The sequence below is a fragment of the Miniopterus schreibersii genome, assembly GCF_964146895.1.
Source record: "Miniopterus schreibersii genome assembly, chromosome: 10".
In the NCBI taxonomy this organism is placed as follows: domain Eukaryota; kingdom Metazoa; phylum Chordata; class Mammalia; order Chiroptera; family Miniopteridae; genus Miniopterus; species Miniopterus schreibersii.
This window is the reverse complement of record NC_138110.1, coordinates 75,340,918-75,362,207: the sequence shown is the minus strand read 5'-3', so window position 1 is coordinate 75,362,207 and position 21,290 is coordinate 75,340,918. Positions and strand designations below refer to the sequence as shown.

Below are 21,290 nucleotides of genomic sequence, written 5' to 3'. Positions count from 1 at the left end.
TAGGAGTTCATCTTTGCTGAGGGAAAGGAGAGGGAACACATTTATGGAGATATGAGCAAGTTTAGAATGAATATAATGATGTCTTACCATTTTCAAAGCAGGTGAATCTTGGCCATTATTATACTTTGAAAGAATATATTTATGTTATATGTCATGTTTTATAAAATACTGAGATCTTTATTTTTTTCTTAATACATTATTTTTTTTCAGACAAGGGAACTGGGAAGTATCAATGTCCATGCAGAATGAAAGTGGATCTGGCAGACCAAGTTTCCAGCTTTTCACACAGCACAATTATTGCTCTTAGATTCTATGTAAGCAAACCCTTAAGTCACGCTGAGATTTCAAAGAAATCTCTTAATAAAATTTGCATGTCCTAAAGAAGTTACTTTACTTTGCCTTGTTATGAACTGCACTGTATCCTCCCAAAGCCTTCTGTGGAAGCCCAACCCCAACTTGACTATGTCTGGAGATAGGCCCTTAGGGAGGTAATTAATGTTAAATGGGGTGATAAGGGCGGAGCCTCAATCCAATATAACACCGATGGCCTTAGAAGAGGAAGAGACACCAGAGATCCATCTCTCTCCATGCACAGGCGCAGAGAAGAGGCCACATGAGGGCTCGAGGGGAGTGTGGCCATCTGCAACCCAAGGAGAGAGGTCTCATCAGAATCCAAGCCTACTGGCACCTATATCTTCGACTGCCCAGCCTCCTAAACTGTAAGAAAATAAATTTTTATTGTTTAAGCCACCCAGTCTGTAGTATTTTGTTATGGCAGTCCCAGCGGACTAAGACACCATGCTGATGTGATTTTTAACTCTTCCTTTTTGTTAACAGATTATAGACTTAACCAAATTTTCACAATTGAAACCACAAACAGACGTTTCTGGCCATAAAATCCAATAGTTGTTGAAACTACCTAAATTTTAAAATGGATCCATTAAATTTAGGCTTCAAAGGTTATGTCCTGTAAGTTATTTTGAAGGATATATAACTATAAAAGCAATCTATTATGAGTTGTTACTACCAGGTGGCCTCACCTCCCATTTCTTTAATTCACAGGTAGCCTCTCTATAACCACAGCAGCCTTCTCCACGTAAGTGGTAAAAAGCCAGGACCAGAATATGGTTCCCCTCATGGGGAAAAAAGATGATGATGACGGTGATGGTGGTGACAGTGGCAACAGAGTTAGTGGACATCTGTCAAGCAGAATTATATCCATTACCTTTTTCAGTCTTCAAAACAACCATTGTTACAATCCCCACTCTTACAAGACTTAGCGAGGCTGAATAATCGCTTCCAGTCCCAGGATTCAAACTCAGAAATGAGGACTCCAGTGTTGCACCCCCCCATGCTAGAATGTTCAAAACTGAGTGAGCTAAACTCAAATTGTTACTGAACCACAGCTTTTTTGAAACAACAGCAACAACATAAAAATCCCCAATAATGAATCTGAAGTATAGGTCTAATTTCTTACTAAACTCAACCAGTACAAACTCAGATCTACTAAAATAGACTCCACATGGAACTTGTAACTGGTAAGTAAAATCAAGTCCGTGTAGTGTGAATGGGAAGCGTAGGAGAAAAGCGGGTGGACGTTTTGAGAGAAATTCAGCATCCCTAAATTGCACCAGTAGGTGACTTTCAAAAAACACACACACACACCCCAGCACCAACGTTTTCCCCAACACCCCAGGCCTAAACCATTTTTTTCATCAAAACAACACAAAGCTAAGTCATGGTTTTCAAGTAAAGAACAGAAGCTTGACAAATGTCACAGAAGAGCAAGACAAGAACCCTTTCTTTTACAATACAATCTAATATGCCCTGTATATTCTCCATGATTCCCAAACAGGGTGACTCAGGATATAAGTGTGCCTCTTAGAATTCACTGTTCACAAGAGAAATGTGCAGAATGACATCAGAGAGACAGAACTCCAACTCCATGTTCTAATTCTGAGAGACTTTAGTAAGAACAGAAGCAACTCATACTCTACCACAATGAAAAGAGCAATCTCACCTATAGGCAGGCTCCTTCTTAAAATGCATTACTCACCTGCCCATTCCTTCCTCACACTAGTAAATCAACTGGAACTTTTATTTCTAGAGGACAGATTATCAAAAGCGGGATTGCTAAAACAAGTGTATATGCATATTTATCTGTGATAGTTAGTGGGAGATTCCCTTCCAGGGAAGTTCTAGGCACACACACGTTTTTTCAGACTGCATGAAGAAGGTTCTTTTTCTAATAATCTGGTATTTCATAGAATATAAGTATACGAAGTTTAGAAAGTCTTCTCAAGAACAAGAAATCAATATTTGCTTGGAGGAGGCTTCTATAATCCCTTGTGTTATCAGATAGAGAAGAAACAGTGTTTCCCATACAATTTACCTTCCTATTGCAACATCGCCTTGTTTCCTTTTCCCTCCCTCCTTCACTCTCCCTCCTGCCTGCCGCTCCACTGTCCCTGGGCACCTACAAAGGAATGCAATTCCCTCACCTATAAGAGTGTTTGACACATGACACACTTGTCCCATAATTCTGCTACTGAAGAAAGCAAAGAAATGATAGTTGTATATCCAAATGTCTCCACAAAAGGTAAGTTTTAAAAATATTATTTTCATTCTTGACTATGAGAGAAGGCTAACCCCTTAAAGAAAGACACCCTCCTGACATTTTCCTAAGTGAAACCTTTCTTCTAGACACTGGGAAGTGAGTTTATATATTTATTAATTAAGGCTCTGGACTAGTCTGCTAGGATCTGAATACTAACTCTGCCACTAACCAGTTGTGTGACCTGGGGACAAATTACTTCTTTGGGCCTCCATTTCCTAATCTATAAAATGAGTACAAAAAAATTCTTACTTTGTAAAGCTGTTGCAATGAGTATGTATACATGCTTGCATGTATATTTACATATGCATATACATAAAAGTCCTTAGAACAGTACATGAAACATAGTAAGATGAATATAAGTGTTAGCTGTAAATCTGAGCCACATTCCCCACCATCCAGTTGGAAGGTATCTCCAAAAGGAAGCAGGCGGCAAAGAGGTCAAACTTCGTCTGAAATGGGGTGCACAGCAGGCTTAAAGAATAGCTCTCTTCTTCCCCTTTGCAGGTGGGCAAGCCACTATCACACACCAGGTGAACACGGGGAAGGGGCCTAGTCCCTGCCCTGTGTGAGCTCACAGCCTAGGGAGCCTGGAAAGGGTTTCTACCCTTTCCTGAAAAAAGGTTGGCAGATCTAGTTTTAGGGCCAGGACTTGAAAAATTCTTTAATTTCTCATTGTTTTCTCAATAGAAACACATGCAAAAAAAAGCTGTTAAAAGAGGTCCAGATGAACACAGAGACTACTTTTCAACTTGTCATCACTCTAGGTTAAATGAAGTCACAACTTTGAGGACAGCAGAGCTGAGGGTCATCATCCCCATGAAGTGACAAGAGCTAGGTATTAGAAATCTGGGCAACCGCTCAGAGCCCCACATTGGGGCTCGCTGTGTTTATAACTGAGCAGTGTGATTCAAGGAGACTGCTGGTGAAGGAAGCAAGAGTGGGCTAGTAAGGATAAGAAATTGGGGCTTATATAGATAACTTTCAGTAATAATCCCCCACTGTCCTTTCCTATAGCAGGTATGACAGGGCCAGGTCCAAATCCCTGGGCCCTCAACATCTCAGCCCTCCTGCAAACACCTGTGCCTCCTGGCCTGAATGCAGCAGCCAGAAGTGGACACTGTGCACTAGGTGCACATCTGTCTTCTCCCTTGAAGTTCTTCTTCAGTGGAACAGATGATCCTTTAGTTGCAAAGGTAAGTAGTTTAGAGACAGGCACTCTGCTTCCGTGGCTCACCTGATCTGGCTGGAATATTTTAGTGTCAAGGAGACCATTTCTTTTTTTCTTTACTGGTCAAGGTTTATTTGGTGTTTTAGTTGGTATGGCATTTGGATAGTTGGCTGCATTATTTATATGTAGACTTTTCTTTTTATATCATATGGCAGTGTACACTCTTCTGATATATATAGTACACAAAATAAGATCCTTTAGAACAATTATGCACAAGACATGCACTATTGTATTTAGACTTTGGATCCTGGGATGTGACTAACTGGAGGAAAAAGTTGGACTAGGCATGTTGGGTGAAGGAACCACAAGTTGTATAACACACAGTGAACATGCATCTAATTTGAAGGGCAGCTGTAGCATGTGCAACACTGGCAGCGGTGCCTCTGAGGGGGTGGAACTATTTCACACTAATCAGGTTAGGACCACACAAGGTAAGTACCATCTGGCATCAGAATATAGCTTCAGGGTTCTATGAACCATTACTACTACTACCTTCAGGAAACTGATGTTTTTCCTAGGCTGTCTTAGTCACTGCGTTAGTCACAGATCAGAAAAGAAAGCACGATCTCCAACTAAAAGCCTGCTGTAGCCTAGACAGTGAGGTGGTGCATTAGGAGACTTGAAAACTGCAGCTCTCTTTGGATCCCCCAAAGTGTAACTGCACCCTTCTTCAAAAGGGCCTCTTCCTCAGGTATCAGAGTCACCTTCACAACATCGGAAATTCCATTCTGTCCCAAGATACAAGGAACATTAAGGAGGACATCTCCTTTTATCCCATAGACACCCTTAATAATGGTGGAGGTTGGATATACCCCCCTAAGATTCTTCATTATACTTTCTTCCAGATCTGCCATAGATAGTCCAATGGCCCAGGTAGTGTACCTTTCAGTCTGATCACCTCATGAGCACTGTTAACCACCTATTTGTGAATTTCTTTCCACTGTTCCTTATCTGCATCAGTACCTGAATCAGGGGCAGGTTCTTCAGGGAGACACCAGCAACATTCACTCTACTCTCACAGGCACACTAGCATCTCCATGCTCCCCAAGGACCCACCCATGACAGCTCAATGGGTGGACTCCCAGCCTTTCCCTCATTAGGTAACAAAACTGAGCTGAATCCAGATGGCAACCACTTCCAATAGCATGGTCTTTGAGAAAGCCATTTACCTTCCAAGCTACGTAAGTCAAGATAGCCACCGGATTGGAAACAATATGCAAGTTGCAGTTGGGGGTGTATTTGACAGCATTAGGAATGATGAATTTAGAGATGTTCACACTACTCTGGACCAAAATAAAGCAGCTTTGGCCCTCCTGTTGATGTGCCCCAGCTGTGATAACCAGCTTGGAGCTTACAGTCATATTATAGTCTATGCCAGGGACAATTTTGGTGTTCTAAGAAAAAGGCTGCCAAGTTAAAGACCCATCATCTCTCCCTTCAATTTGTCTTCCAAGATTTCAACAAGAGCAAGTTCATCTGCCAAGACCTTCATTAAGACACTAATGGCACAGTCCATGCCAACAGCACCAACCCCAAAGACTGTAATCTTACGCTGGGGGTTGTTCTTCCTTAAGACGGTTCACAATCAGCTGAGCCTTGAGTTACCACACTGGACTTAGAATCAAAAGTAATTGGGAGTGCATGGCAGGTGGGCATCAGTGGCACATGGCACTGGATCCAGAATTGGTGGCAGCTACTCTGGTACCCAAGAGAGACCATTTCACCCTTCCAAGTTTAGGTAAAAATGCAGCATCTAAATGAATAACTGAAAATTTTTATGATGTGGCTAGGGTGTTGTTATTTGACTAGAATTTCTCCCAACTCTTAAAGAGCATTTCACCCATACTACCTCAGAAGGCAGTGTAGAAAGATGGCTATTAACATGGATGCTGAAGCCACATGATCTAGGTTTGAATTTTGACTCTGCCTAGCAGTGTAGTCTGGGGCAAGTTAACTAACCTCTCTGAGACTTCCTATAAAATAAGGATAACAATCGTATCTACTTCCAGGAATGTTGAGAGTATTAAATTTGTTGATGAGTATAATGAGCTTAATGCAGCACTGGGCACAGAAAAACTCTACAATGATAATTACCCATCGTTACTATTCTTATCAGAAGGAGAAGTAACTTGCACAACCATTCTCCACGCGACCCTTGCAGAAAGGTTTACAACAGTGGAAGTGGAACTCCCCAACCAGCCTGTAGCCCTGTGATGAAATTCCCAGGTCCTCCAGCTCTGGCAGAGGATAATCTTCCTGTGAAGTATTAAGTTTACTTCTGCTTTTAGTAAAATATATTTCACAATATTACAGTTCAAAGAAACTTCACATCCCCACCCCAAAATTTATACTCTCATTCACAAATGCCATCTCTACCTCTGTTGGGTATATGTTTTGATGTGTTTTTATGCAGACAATGCTGATACAAAAAACTGAGCAACTAGAACATGCCTAGAGACCAAGAAAATTAGACTTTACCCCAAAATAAAAAATGACAATGTATAATAGAGGAGAAAGATTACTAAATTATAGTAAAATTTGTGAGGAGTCAAGTAGGGACCTGCACATTGTCTTTTTGCTATCCATTAACAACAACAAAAATTACTAATGCCCGGCCGGGCATGGCTCAGCAGTTGAGCATCAACCTAGGATCCAGGAGATCGCGGTTCCATTCCTGGTCAGGGCACATGCCCGGGTTGCAGGCTCGATCCCCAGTTGGGGGCATGCAGGAGGCAGCCGATCAATGACAACTCTCTCATCATTGATCTTTCTATCTCTCTCTTCCTCTCCCTTCCTCTCTGAAATCAATAAAGATACTTTTTTTTTTTAATTGCTAAGAAATTGATATTGGAAATAAGCTTGGGGGATGAATATACCACTTAAGAGAACACGTGATTCTGAAGAGTAGCCACTAGATCTATGAAAACATTGGATGTCTTATTACAAAACTGAAATAGAGTTTTACTTTAAAAAACCACACAACTCCAACTTCATGACTTTTTTTAGTAGAACAGCCCAGTTACTGCTTATAGTTCAAAGTTGCATAATCACTTTTAAAAAATACCTTTTTATAATTCTGAATTATCATTAAAATGATAGATCCTCCCCCGTCATTAGTGTTTTCCACTTCAGTGGCCACCCCCAATCCAGTCCTTTGATTAACTCTTCCCATGTGAACTGACCCTGATTTCCTTAGCTCCATGAGCTCCTTCCTCCAGTTCACTCTCATAACACTGCCAGCCTGCGATATAAATACTATCTTCACAAGTCCTTTCTTCACCTACACCCCCACCCTTGACACAACACACACGTGATTCCAGGAGTAAATCTTAATTCTTGAGCCTGGTACTAAGTTCCATGATGTACCTTTTCAAACTCACTGTCCATCACTTCCCTACAAGAACTCTAGCTAGACTTTAGCCAGACTGAAAAACTACCCACTACCTACTCCTTTACTCACATCTCCTAACCCTGGAATGTCTATCACATCCCCACCTGCTGACATCCTACCCATCCTCATGCCAGCAACCCAAACATCGCCTCCTCCACCAAGCCGCAGGTTATTCATCTCAGCGGAGGAGTATGCTCTTTCTTCCTGTCACTCATGTCTGCCCCAGGTAACTGGCTCATACCACACACTGTCCCATGCCTTGGAAAAAATAGCACTTTGGAGGAAACACCTCAAGGGCAGGCATTGAGGCATTCACAGAAGGGCCTACTGTGGCTTCACAAACAGAACACTTGCTCAAAAACTATTTACTGACTTCAACCAGTGAGACTGTACTCTGCTCAGGCCAGTTCCCAGAGACCGACCACCTTGGGCACAGGAACTGATTCATCTGACTGCCTACAGAAGAGCAGTACAGATCTCACTGAAAACTCAAACATAACTCATGTGATAAGGAAGTGTCCTGGAATTAGTTTTAGTTAATAAGGATGAACCAATTCATAATTTTGCTGAAATGCATTTACTTTTTAATTGATGGAACATCAATGGGAAACTGACGAAGGCAAGATATAAATTTCTCAGTGTTACCTAATTGATTCTTACATACAGTCAATAGTCAAAGCTTTTAAGGAGATTACACTTTTCGGTATAAAGGAAAAACTTATCTTCTAATTATTATATGTAATGCTTTAAGGAGTTGTCAGAGATGTATCTCTGCCCTAATTTTAAATGTGACTTACAAGGAGACTGATAACTATATGTAAGGTAAGGAATCAGTGGAACAAATAGGAAAAAAAAATCTGTTGTATACTTAAGTACCATCGACACAGCTGTACTAAGACTGTGTCTATCTGGAATGGCATAGGAAGAACAAACCAATTTATAGATTAAAAACAAATCAATTATTTCATGAAGAAATGTCAAACACAAAAACTGCCTGAATGGTTTATAAGTCTATCACATCACACCACACTTGGCATACATCTAATGGCACGGGAATCATTTATCATTAAACGCCTTTTTATTTAGGTCAAGGTTGCTGGGGCTTGGTGTTTTGTATCTTACAGTTTAAAGAATGCTCCAAATTCTAGGTTTTTTAACTTTTTAATCTTTGGAAGGAAAACCTAAAACTTCCTATAAACTAAGATTAATGCCTGCTAATGCACGGGAATAAAAAGAAAAACTAAAACCTTCCTCCTACTATAAAAACAAAATAGTGTGGCCTCTGTTTCTTTTCTGATAAGAGTCTTAAATACCAAACAGTTAACTGCATAATAACATTTACTGGCAGCCAGGCAGCCTGCTTAGCAGATATATAAAGCAGGTAAAAGAAGAGAAAGTTAATTTCTTGGCTGAATGATTCCATCGGTAGCTATAGGGCAAACCTGAAAGTCTTTTAGTAAAGTAGCAGATGATTCTTCTATCAATCTGTAGCACACATACTCTTCCAAGGAAAGCATTAAATATGAAAATCATATCCCGTTATCATCTGTTTCCAGCTTTCAGCCCAGTAAGCTTTTCTTAATGAATGCTGCAGCCTAAGGAACAAGCATGCTGCTGGCTTTTCTGAATAATGGAGTGATGCTACCATTCTGCTTATTACAACATCGACTGGCTGAGGGGGTTTTACACATAGTCACAAGTGACTACTCTTGCCAGCATGCTCCAAGTTATTACAAGATGTTTTTAGACATTTCATCTAAAAGAGCTTTACTGCTTTTAGTGAAGAAAACATCTATGGTCTTGAACAGAATCATTTATATGGAGATAGGCGGGAGGATTAGAAGCCTGCGTTACGGCAGATACATAGCAGAATTTATTTAAGTATTCCTTTCCAGTCTTTTTGTCTGTTGCTTAGATATGCAATCCTTTCTTTCCACTTTATCTGTGAAAAGGTTAAAATGCACAAAATTATATATACAAAGAAAGAAGTAAAATGTCACATTTTGTTTACTTTTTCATTTAAAATATTTCTGGAACTAAGAAAAAAGCAGCTATAGAACATTATCTAGAAAAACACAGTTTCACCTACTAACAACACTGAACACTGGGGTTTTCTTTGGAATGTATCTGTTTTGCAACCACAGTGCCTACCTTTCAGCAAATTAATTGAATTAGACATTAAAGCAATACTCTATAAGGAAAAGTCTTCAAATAATCACTTACGGTTTAATAAAAAATATCTTTGTAATAAGATGATTTCTTAAAAACAATATCTTAAAAGATGAACACTCCAAAAATCCTCTGTTAACAGAAAGTTTGTCATTTTAATTTATTACCTTTTCTCTGTCTTCATTTTTCAGTTCGCCTTTCACTCCCAGGCTATCTTTTGACAGTAGCTGTATCTTCTTAATTTGAGTCTCAGAGTAAATCTAAATATAAACAAAGTTTGACTTTTTGGTGGATATTATTACAACTAGCACATCTCTCTATTTTTTAATCTTTACAGAAAAGAAGAAACAGTAAAGTAGAAAGTAAAACTGATACTGCTGAGAAATTCAACTTATCTGAGAAAATAAACAATTTCACAAATAGCACATTAAAAAGCTGAATTTTAGAAAGTGTTTTTAAATAAAATATGTTTTGATGGATTTTTACTTAGTCTTTCATCAATTTAGGGACTAAAACGTTGATATACTAACCTATCATAAAAATTCATTTACTTTATTATGAAAGTAAGACATCAGTGTTTTTTCTGAAAAGTTTTGCCCTAAACAAAGGAAAAGAAATCAATCTTCACTTCTTATCTGTGTATCTATATAATATCACGGTCCTACTAGTAACAGCAACAGAGTAAATTATTTGCTAGATCAACTTAACACAAATTCTATTTTCTATGAATAAACATACACTGCAGACATCAATGATCGGCACCATAGGAATCAAGTTTGCTTGGGAACTAATGACTACATCAAGACGTCTGCATCATCATCACACTATAATTAATGAAAGTGATTCCATTACAAAATGACTTTTTCTCAAAAGCAAGGCATGAAAAGCACTTTGAGTCAGTATGTTGGTAAGTAAAACCTAAAAGTCACTGAACATGGTCCAGCAGGTATGAGAACGTTTCCTAAGTTACACAGTGACACACTGCGCTTAGAAACATACCTCTGAACATCAAACAGGCCTGGGCTTTGTTCTGACACACCAAAAATTAACAGGTAATAATAACCAAAATTGACTTGTTTCCCTCAAGTGTCTTAAAAGGTATTATATGCTGCCATTTTTAATAACAGTTAAGCAGGATGTTATTTCTCTATCAGAATGTTATTAATATGATACATGCAATAATGATCTTAATAGATACTGAATTAAATAAAAGTCTCTGAGGCCAGAACAAACAATAAAATGAACAATTAAGAAAATACATTTTACGTCTCTCTGTTCTATATCTACTCCTATGAACTCAGATATTTAATTTTTAGCCCCAAGAATCTTCAACAGGCATCTTTCCAGATTCTAAGGCAAAGTATCTTTAAAAAGGAATGACAGCCGTCGGGGGTGGGGGGTGGGGGGGTGAGGGGGCTGGGTGAAAGGTGAAGGGATTAAACAAAAACATATATACATATATGTAAAACACATAGACACAACAGTGTGGTGATGGTCAGATGGAAAGGGGAGTGGGGGCTAAGTGGAGGTGGACAAAGGGGGAAATGGGGATGGAATGAGACTTTGTTTGGGGTGATGGGTGCACAATGCAGTGTGCAAATGATGTTTTGTTGAGCTGTACACTTGAAACCTGTATGGTTTTGGGAACCAATGTCACCCCAATAAATTCCATTAAAATAAATAAATAAAAATAATTTTTAAAAGGGGGGATGAGAGTGGATTACAAAATCAACAGAGGTTTATTAAGTAATCAGAGGTTAAGCAAAGATCTTTTGTTCCCATGACTACAAATGTTTTCTTCTGCTCTTTGAGATCAGTTACCAACATGCAATGGTATTGCATCTGATTTCCTCATTATGGAATTATTTCAGAGCCATAGCTTCCAAAGACAGAGCACTTGCTCGTGGAAACATCAGAGTATTATTACATTCATTTTGCTGAAGCAAAAAGTGATAACTGCATTAGGGCTTCATAAGGATCAGTAAGGAAAAGTATCTTCGAGAGTCCAACTTAGATTGTTCTCAGTGCACCTGAAAAATTTACTGAGCTATACATTCTTTACTAATTATTCAAATAAGTACTGCACAATATAGTTGAAATAAAAAATGTTACTATGACAAATTGGTAATGATACAAACTGGAACTCTGTATTACCTACGGCCATGGATTTCCACCTAAAACTGCTCTGCTCTCTTTCTTTGCCTTTTATTTGTACATATGTGTTTCTCCTATTTCCACAATACACCAGGGCTTAACTGCATTCTTTCTCTCTGGTGCAGACTCTGGTCCCTGTTCTCTTCTCACCATGTGGCCTAGATTCCTCACAGTCAGAGATCTGCTGCTTCAGGGGCCAAACTACCCATGTCCCAGCACCATCTGCTGGTCCAGAGCTTCTCTAAGGATAACCCCACATCCCCTACCTCCCCAGGGGAAATCTGCTTTAGTAGACCCAAAAGCACTGAATTAGTGCATCAGGTAATGGTTCTGTTACTGGGCTGCTCACACACTGGGCTTGATGCTGCCCAGCTAAATTCAGGAGGGCCTTTCTATTCGCTTCCTCACTCTGCACAATTTACTTCTGTTCACCCAACTCAACCGCACGTAACACAAACACCAGCTAAACGATATCTCTCAAAGGCCCCACCTACCAATATTCACTTTGGGGGGTTAGAATTTCAATAAATGAATTTGGGGGGAGCACAAACATTCAGACCATAGCATTAATGTTTGTTAGGATAATTCTTTTAATTTTTTTGTGTACTTGGAATTTTTACAATAAAAGGCTGGGGAGAAAAGTGCTAGAGGGGAAAAAGGGAAATACTGAAGCCACTTCTCCTGTAACCAGTATTCAGTGGGTTAACTTAGGCAACAACCCTTGACCAACACAAGTGCTGAGACAAAGGGTCCAGCCCTCCATACTTGGCATAACTTGTAGAGCAGAAGGTTGCCAAGCTCCTTAAAGGAATGGGACACCAGAATCAGAGAGAGTTGATAAGAGCAATTGGTCTGGGGCCCAAGGTGAGGAACATGAAGGCAAACTCCTCAGGGCCAGTTCTATCCCCTCAGTCTTCCCTCACCACACTGCCTGAACGACCAGAACAGAGGAGTCCAGACCATAGGAAAAATCATTTAAAGAAGGAAGCAGTCTCTAGAGGGAACTCTAATGCTGGTCAAGTTCAACCATGAGGCCAATGATACCATGTGCCAGGCGGTGGCTAGTGATGTATGTACCCGTTTTAAGTTAACAATTTGTACAGTACAACAAAGTATAGATATTCCATTAATTCCTCAACTAAAGTAGGAATCTGAGAAAATGAAATTTCAAGTGCTTTGATCAAAATTTGGCCATGTGATAATTCATAAAGAAAACTGACAATCTTATAGACGAACAACTGAACATTGTGACTGCCACTTATCTGAAACTTACTGCTCACTATTTCTGATTTTAGCAGAAAAGTATTTTTAAAAACCATAGAACAGAACAAGATGTCACCTTTAGTTCTTGAAACTTCTCAGTATTTGGGGTAAAGTGTCCAATCTGAGCTTGGATACACTCAAACTGCTTTAAATATTCCTGGTTTCGAGTACAAGCCTTCTTTTCTGATTCACATATTTCCTTCAGGTATTTCTTTAGTTTTATATACTTCAGTTTAGCTCTAGAAAAATAAAAGCAGATTTGAAACAGCAAAGTTGTATTCTGACTAAGAGTGTGAATTTTCTTTTTTTAAAAAATTGAATTTGAAGATGTTTATTGCATTCTGCTTTGGTGGGAAAACACGTAATGTACATTTATTTAGCACAGCCCTGTGGAATATACAAAGTGCCGCTGGGGAAGAAGCATTTTCCTTCTTCTGGTCCATTTTGAGGACTAAGTTATGAACTGCTCCGCTATAATGATAGTTCTTGCAACAGTAGGGCACCAAGTTTAACATTTATTAGTTTAGGAGAATTTAACAAAATTGTTAGTGAAACAATGTATTCTATAGTATTTTCCCCACACTGAAACCTAAAGGATGGAATGTATATGCATTTTTAGAAAGAAGAAATGAATGCAACATCACTGAGATAGCACATGTAGGCATAACTCTCCTGAGAAATATATACAAGACCACATTATAACAGTCACACAGTAAAGATTTATTTGGGTTTCTTTCTCAAAATTAAATGTGATTCTTTTTTTAAAAAAAAAAATCTTTATTGATTTCAGAGAGAGGAAAGGAGAGGGAGAGAAAGAGATAGAAATAGAAACATCAATGATGAGAGAATCATTGATCGAGCCCGCAGCCTGGGCATGTGCCCTGACCGGGAATCGAACCCCGATCGCCTGGATCCCAGGTCGACGCTCAACCGCTGAGCCACGCCGGGCTGGGCTAAATGTGATTCTAAGAGTGGTGTCTACATGGCCATGTTCAGAGGAAAAGCCCATCAGTTTTTTTTTTAACGACAATGTCAAAACTACCTGCTCTTATGGAAATCAAACTATAAACCACAATCCATAAACATTAAGAAAGTTTGAAATTTAAACTAAAAAGTTCTCACTTAGGTGTAATTTTTAAATTTTGTTAGAAATTGCAACAACATACTATATTATTAAAGTATTTTTTAATAACATATAGACTGTAACTGTACTCAAATTGTGAAAAAAAATCTTTAGGGACCATCCAAAGTGTAGTATCAAAAGACTCAAGATGTACAGCCCACTCATAGAACTAACACTGCTAATTCTAGCTCTTTCTTTTTCACAAGTACATAATTCATAAAAGTACCAGTAGCATTTGTATTGTTAGTTCAATAAATTATTCAATATTATCTACTGCCCATAACTTTGACATTCATTGTCATATATCCATGAACAAATGAGAAACTATGTAACCCTGCCTACAACAGTTTGTTGAAAGGTCAGCTATAGTAATTATGCCTTAATTACTACACAGACTTAATGGGTAAATTGTGAACAAAATGATAGCATACTATAATGTGTCTTATTCTTAAGCTATTTAAGCAAAATAGATTCTAAATAATGAAAAAAATAATTTTTACCTTATACTAATTTTAATTAAATTTATTCTTACATTTGATAGTCATTATATTACAGTGTTTATTTGAAACTATTACATATTAAAAAGAATGGTAAAAGTACTGCAACTATGGTATTTACAACATACTTAGGATTAAATTTTAATTGATTAACATATACAAAGTGGCTTAAAAACTGTTACCACTATCATATCTTACCTGAATATATCAGACTGACTATATTCATAAAGTTTCTTTTCCAGGTCCAATCTCTTCTTTTCACTATGGAACAGAAAGAAAATATTTTATGAATAATTACACTGATAAGTTATAGACTGCTGAATTTAGAATATGATCTCCTTTGAAACCACACTTTTGTGAGAATGCTTCTCTGGTCTCTCTGAGAAGCAGAAAATGCCAGCTGTATTTGAAATTCAAGACACAAAATTATTTAGCAGTCACCAGGAATGTCTAAAAAGCAAAGAGGACACAAATATAAAGCAAAAAGTACAAGATCCTCATAGTAAATGGGGAAATGCCGTAAGAAAAGGCCGGGAACCTGGTTCATTCATTCAGCACATATTTCTTGAGTCCCATGATGAGTCAAGCACTATTCTAGGCTTAGAAACTAATACAGTGAACAAGGCAACCAAGAACAGACAGAAGGACAGACAATAAACAGGTAAATATGTAAGATATAATATAGCCAGACATCTCTGAGTTGGTGGCACTTGAGCAATGGGGGTTTATCAGGACCAGACATGATGCTTCCACAAACCCAATGGGGACTAAAGACTAGTGGCTTGCTCTGCTCCCAACCAGTTAAGCTTGTGCAAAATCACGTGGCTGAGGTAGGAATAGGTCTCTGAGAAACAAACCTGGCCTCAATGACATTTGGGGGAATTTCTTTTTATAACTTTGTAACAGGACCATAGCCTGGAAATCCATCAGCTCCCAAGCAGCAAGTTCTTTTTAATAATGAACATTAAACTTCCTTGCTCCTACTCAACTGTCAACAGATAGTCAACTGATGGTTACTGGCAATAATTCGCAATAATTCAACACCAACAGGCATCCCCATTTTAGGGTGGCAAAGAAGGAAACTTTATTCAGTGCAAAACAGTTGAATTGTGATACAGCCTGGCTGTGAGGCAGCCCTGGAACCAGGCCTCGCTCCAGATACACAGCTCCGCTCTGCTCCTGAGAGCCCTCCGGTGTTTCAGCTCAAAGGGGAAACATACTCCTCAGTGGAACGTGAGCTCTCAGAGGCACAAGGGAGCTGGCTTATATGGACAGAAGTCCCCACCCCATCCCTGATTGTTCTGTCCTCATGCAAATAAGCACTCCAAGTGGGCACAGCTGAATTGATCCAAAAGACACTATCCTGATTGGTCAGAATGGAGCTGCTCTGATTGGCTGGAGCTGTGCAGCTCTGACCAAATGGGGGAAGTCTCATCCTATTGGTTGGAATAGGATTCCAGAAACTCCTTTATAAGGGCTGGCTCAGCCGCAGAAACCCAGGGCAGGTAGTTCAGTGCAGGTCTCTCCCTGAAGTGCAGTTTGAATGAGCAGTTCTTGTGTAGAAATGGCTGCTAGGCTGCTTTTTGGTTGTTTTTGTTTTTTAATCTTGAGCCCACTTAGCTACTGGTAGCCCTTCTCAGTAGGTGTCTTCTTTCTCACAACTTACAATACAGACAGACAGACATCTGCTTGTTCTCTACCGTGACACTTCACACGCTGAAAAAGCACAATCAAACACCTCTTGGCCTTTTATTCCAGGCAAAATTATTCTAATCCCATTATCGCTTCATCTCAGGCCCATTTTCTAGCCGCCTTGTCCACGCCCCACCGCCTCTGAGTGCTATCTTTCATATATATTTTAAATTTAAGACTTAGAACCATATATTTACTCCAATAAAAGCCAGAGAAAGGCTTATTTGGAGGATCCTCTTGCAGTTTCCACACGTTATTTCAGAATCTTTGAAACATCCAGCTTTGGGATTCAACCTATAGTCCATGATATTCAGTTTGCTCTGCAAAACTACACCTTTCAACTTTTTTTACGCTGAGGTTCTTTAGTAGAGAGAAAAAAAAAATCTGTGGTCTTACTTTGCATATTAATCAGGGCTCCTCATTTCAGGTGAAAAACTAAGGTTCAGAGAAGCTGAACGACCTACTTGAAGTCACACAGTTGTTCGTAGACTCAAACCCAGGTTTCCACATTTCTACTGCAGTTTTCTCTGAAGCCAAAGTTATTTGCCTCTGTATTTATTAACTACGAGTTAGAGCTAGTTATAGACTTTAAAATAAAATAAAATAATAAAATAAAATAAAAAGTGAATACACACAGAAACAGATTTGTACTGACTTAAAAATAAAACCAAATCCAGAACCATGAACAGGTTATGCAATTTGACTCAAATTTGTTATATATCATTTCAACAGCCTCACCTTGCTAAATAAAGCATTAAATGTTAAACATAAAGTGAGCAATAGTAATTCATAGTTATACTATAAGGACAATAAACAGCCAGGTGTTCTAGCAGAGGAAGCAAAAATGGTAACTCACAATTAACTTCGTTCAAAAAGAATGTTATTTGAACCAGTAACATTCTGAAATTAGAACGTGGGCTAAGAGATACAACTAACTAAAGGCGTGGAGTAACTTGGCTACTCTTTTACAGAGCAGTCGAAAAGCACTTTAAGTGTACTAATGTACAGAGCAATGTCTTGTCTCTTAATTATCAGGTATGTGCAGACACTGAATACCATCTTTGAAATACTGCACCGTCCACTTTTCCTGATTGCTTGGAAGATGGTCATTACGTAGTCCCAACGTGTGGCTACTGGGTTCTATACAAGACATTTGTAACTCCTGGGCACTAGCTGGTTGACTCTGGGATTCCTTCCATTCATTCGACAAACATTTATCAAGCCCCTCCTCCATGTCGGGTACTCTATCACTAGCTAAAGATCCAGCCAGATATAGTTCCTGTCCTCCTGGAATTCTCAGTCTAGGCAGTCACTTAAAGCCGTTATCTAGAGTGGTGTAGGAATCCGAGGTCTCCTAAGTTAGGCATGAACTTCAGAAAGTGAGTTTTTAAAAGTTGGAGGTGAGGAGGTCGCTGGGATGGATGGGTAGTGGCAGGTCAGAAAGAAAAGAGCATGTAGGAAAAGATTAAGAGGTGAAATATGATTAGGACAATTAAGAAGGCCTATTGCAGCTGCTCTATGAGTATTTGGCAAGAATCAAAGCCAGCATACGATGAATATAATTCCTTCCAAAAACCACGTCTGCCTTTCCCTTACATATATAATCGTCGTTTTAGAACTGTCACACATACACGCAGCTCTCCTCTTCACTAAGATGACTTCGTAACTTTTAACACTCAAACGTTTAATCAACAGATCCAAAACTCTATTTCCTTTCTTGTCAACTAATGAGATTTCTAATTTCAATTAATTCAGCAGCTAAGTAATAGTTCCGACAACTTATCTCTTATGTGATTAGTTATGGTAAATCGCTTTATAATTTCCTCTCTTACGCGCTCAGATCTTGCTTTCAGTGGTTCTCATCTTTCAAGTCTTAATCAAGTTATTAATCAAGGTATCACGGGCCCTCTGGAAGCTGGACCTCCCTGGCTGGAAATTTCATCCTTGCGCTGGATACCCGGCCCCCAAAGTCTTCTGTATTTAGACAGGGCGCATATTTCTCTCTCTCACACTCACTCGCACGCACGCACGCACACACGCACGCACACCCCCGCACGCACAGGCGCGCGCGCGCTCCTGGACCCGCGCTCGTCGCCGCCCGCGCTGCCGCCGCGGGGGGCTGGCGACGTGAAGAGACACCTGGGGGGAGGAGCGTAGGTGGGGACTAGAGACGCTCACGGGGCCTGACTGAGAACGACAGGCAGGGAGACGCCTACTCCCACTTCAGGGCAATTCGGTGACGCGGCCGCATCCTGCGGCGGGAGACCTCCGGTCAGGGAGGCGACTCTGGGAAATTCTGCCCTCCAGGCCTCACCCGGGGCTTGGGGGTGCCGCGTGCAGACCCGGGCCCAGGGGCGCCACGGGCGGGAGACGCGGAGGCCACAGGGGCTCTGGCACCAGCGGGCCCTCGGAGCAGGCCGGCTCCCCGCCCCCGCTCCGATAGGCCGTACCTGTCCCGCAGCCCGTGCTGGAGGCGGCCCAGCCTCTCGTAGTAGTCGGGGCTCGCCAGGGGCGAGGACGGAGCGGAGGCCCGGCTCATGCTGCCGCCGCAGCCGCAGCCGCAGCCGCAGCCGCGCTCGCTCCGGGCCGCCCCCGGGCCGCCGGGGGGAATGGGTTGTCCGAGGCGACGGCCCCACCATGCACCGCGGGTAAACTCCGCGCCGCAAAGCCCCGCAGCGTGAGGAACGGGGAAGGGGCGTGGCGCCGTGGAGGGGGCGTGGCGCCGTGGAGGGGCGGGGCAACGTGGGAGGGGCGCCGGCCGTCTCCGGGCGAGCGGGCTGAGGCTGCCTGCGGGTGGTGCTGCTGGCGGCGTGTGGGCTCGTTACCGAGGCCTCTGCGCCCGGAGCCAGGCGTCTTCCCGCCCCCGGACCCTTCACAGTTGTCACGGGAGAGATGCTACACCGCCTCGGAGCGGGACCCGTCTCTGAGGGCCAGGTCAGACATCCACCCTGGATCTCGGCTGCCCAGAGGATGGGGCTGGGCTGAGCAATCACGTGATCACCTTCGGCATCCAATTGCATTCGTTTTACCCGGTGGGTTTTCTCCTTCCCTCCCGGCGCCTCGCCCTCCCGCCTCTCCCGGACGTGCCGACTGCCAGGCTCTGGGCAAAACTTGTTTTCCTTCCAGCAGGTAAAAGCTAAAGGGACCAGCACAAAAAAGAAGACAAAACAAGTACTAAGCAACTGTGTGCGCGCCGCCCCGACGTAGACCAGCCCCTGACGTGGAAATCCTAAGGATGTGTTTACTTCTGCGGGTCACGTGGCTGGTTGGTGGAGCGGGGCGGGCGCCGGTTCGTGCGGACGCGCTTGGTGGACAGCGCCGCGCGGGCCCCAGGCCGCCTGGGCTCCAGTTGCCTCTCCGCCGCCCACGGGCAAGCCTCCGGTGAAGAACGGGGCTCCTCGAGTAGGACAGGGAGGATGTCGCCACGGGACACGCCTCTGCCTCTGTGAAAATTAGAGTCAGAAGTTTATGGAAACGCTGAGTCAGAAGAGGGCCCAGCACGTAGAGAGCATCATTTTTTATCATCATCATCATCATCAACTCGTGGGAAAAGCTTCCCGAAGAAAGACAACCGTATTCCAAAACCCAGAGGGCAGAAAAAAGCAACTATAATAGAGTTTCTTCAATCCGTTACCCTTCATTTCTTCGGGTTTCTCTTCTCAGTCATTAATTTCACTTACTTTCTTGTAAGGTGTGACTTAAAACTAGTAAACCCATCATTAGCAAGCGAGGTAGATCCCTCACAGTCTATATAACTTCAACAATACAAAACTATGATGTGGTTCAGTCTTTCCTTCCCATTTGCCGGGCCCAGGGCAAGAGGATGAGTAGAGTATGAATGGTCCTCATACCACCATCTGTCAAATCACTTAAAAATTATAAATCAAGATGAAAAGTTGTAAGTAGAATGCCTCCCCTCCCTTGGCCAATGTGCCTTCATAAGAACCTGGAAAGTGGCAGGGGGGTTTTAGTTCTCTGACCCCCTCCCGCTCTGGGCTCAGTCCTGCCCTGGGAGGGGCTTCACACACAGCCAGCCACGTGTGTGTCTCTCCACTGGCCCCAGCCTCTCCCCACCCCAGCCCACGAGTCCCAGCTCTGGCCTCTTTCCCACCCTAGCCTCCTCTTGGCCACTCCTCAGGCCTAAGGGTGTGCTCATCGGGTATAGCCACCCTTGCAGGAGGGACCCAGGAAAGAGGTCTTTAAAGGAGCTTGGGTCCGTTCAAGCAGGGGTGTCAGGGTGGTAGGCGTGTGTGTGTGGCCGGTGGGGTGGGGGTGGAGGTGGGGGGTGAGCTCTAGGCAGGCATAGTCCCTGGTCCTGGGGCCAGAGAAGGGCCAGAACAGACTCTGTAACATATAGAAGCCAGGGCAGGGACCCTCTTGCCCAGGATCTAATATCTGCTGATGTTACTTTTATTTAGTTGTTAAATCATTATACCAAATTGCTCCCATGGTAGTAGGCAAGGTTTACATTATTGACTTTAGAGCAAACAACATTTTACTACAACCCCGGCAAAACAAATAAACAAACCAAAAACATGTTTTTAGGATTTTTTTTAAGGTCTGTCCTCACCCAGAATAGTTTTTGGAGGAAAAGAAAAATCCCCCAAACAATTAACATATCTAATTATTTTCCACAAATACACAAAGTAGATGAGGCAATCATTTAGCATCCCAAATTTTTATTAGGCTATTTTAGGAGTGTCTAAAATTAAATACAATTTAACAGTAAATAGGTAATTCAAAATAATTATATTTTGAATTCTATGGTTGACTTATTAGTGTCATATGACAAATCTAGATGCAGGACCCCCTTTATTAACACTAACACATAGCAAACTAAATGAATATTTCTAGAATATTTATGCTAAAATTATGCATTCTAAATGGTGACAGACTTTTAATAAATTCAGAGTTCTTCACTTGGAATATTTAATTTGCTGGAGCACTCTTTTTTAATGTTATTCTTAAATCCCTTTATATTAGCAGAGCTGATTTCTATAAACAGCTCTGCTTTTAACGTAGCTGGACTGCAGGACATCAAGTCTGCCTAAATTGGCAAGGGTTCCTGTAAGCTACAGAATGTCTTAGCTGGAAATTAGAAAGAATCTAGCCTCACCCTCTTTTCTAGACTGGAAGAAGGTTCAGGGTGGGTAAGG

The 21,290-nt window shown here is 41.4% G+C and overlaps 1 protein-coding gene and 1 pseudogene across 7 annotated transcripts in view; both read right to left on the bottom strand.

The window, feature by feature from the left end:
- The window catches only part of KIZ (kizuna centrosomal protein), a 73,611-nt gene extending 54,512 nt beyond the window's left edge, over nucleotides 1-19,099 (bottom strand). For 2 of the 6 annotated variants that reach the window (XM_081149182.1, XM_081149181.1), the window contains exons 1-4: nucleotides 18,585-18,811; nucleotides 14,641-14,703; nucleotides 12,899-13,061; nucleotides 9,573-9,665 (exon numbers count right to left, since the gene is read on the bottom strand). In XM_081149182.1, coding sequence (XP_081005308.1) covers nucleotides 9,573-9,665; nucleotides 12,899-13,061; nucleotides 14,641-14,703; nucleotides 18,585-18,673 — 408 coding nt within the window. In that variant the 5' untranslated portion in view covers nucleotides 18,674-18,811. Of the gene's footprint in view, nucleotides 1-9,572; nucleotides 9,666-12,898; nucleotides 13,062-14,640; nucleotides 14,704-18,584 lie in introns of all 6 variants that reach the window. The other 4 variants (XM_081149183.1, XM_081149180.1, XM_081149185.1 and 1 more) reach the window with 4 other exon arrangements.
- LOC308562809 (L-lactate dehydrogenase A chain pseudogene) lies at nucleotides 4,765-7,232 on the bottom strand (annotated as a pseudogene). The gene is made up of 2 exons: nucleotides 7,212-7,232; nucleotides 4,765-5,440 (listed from the first exon to the last, which is right to left on the bottom strand). The product of its transcript is annotated as an L-lactate dehydrogenase A chain pseudogene (transcript).
- Nucleotides 19,100-21,290: the final 2,191 nt, after the last annotated feature.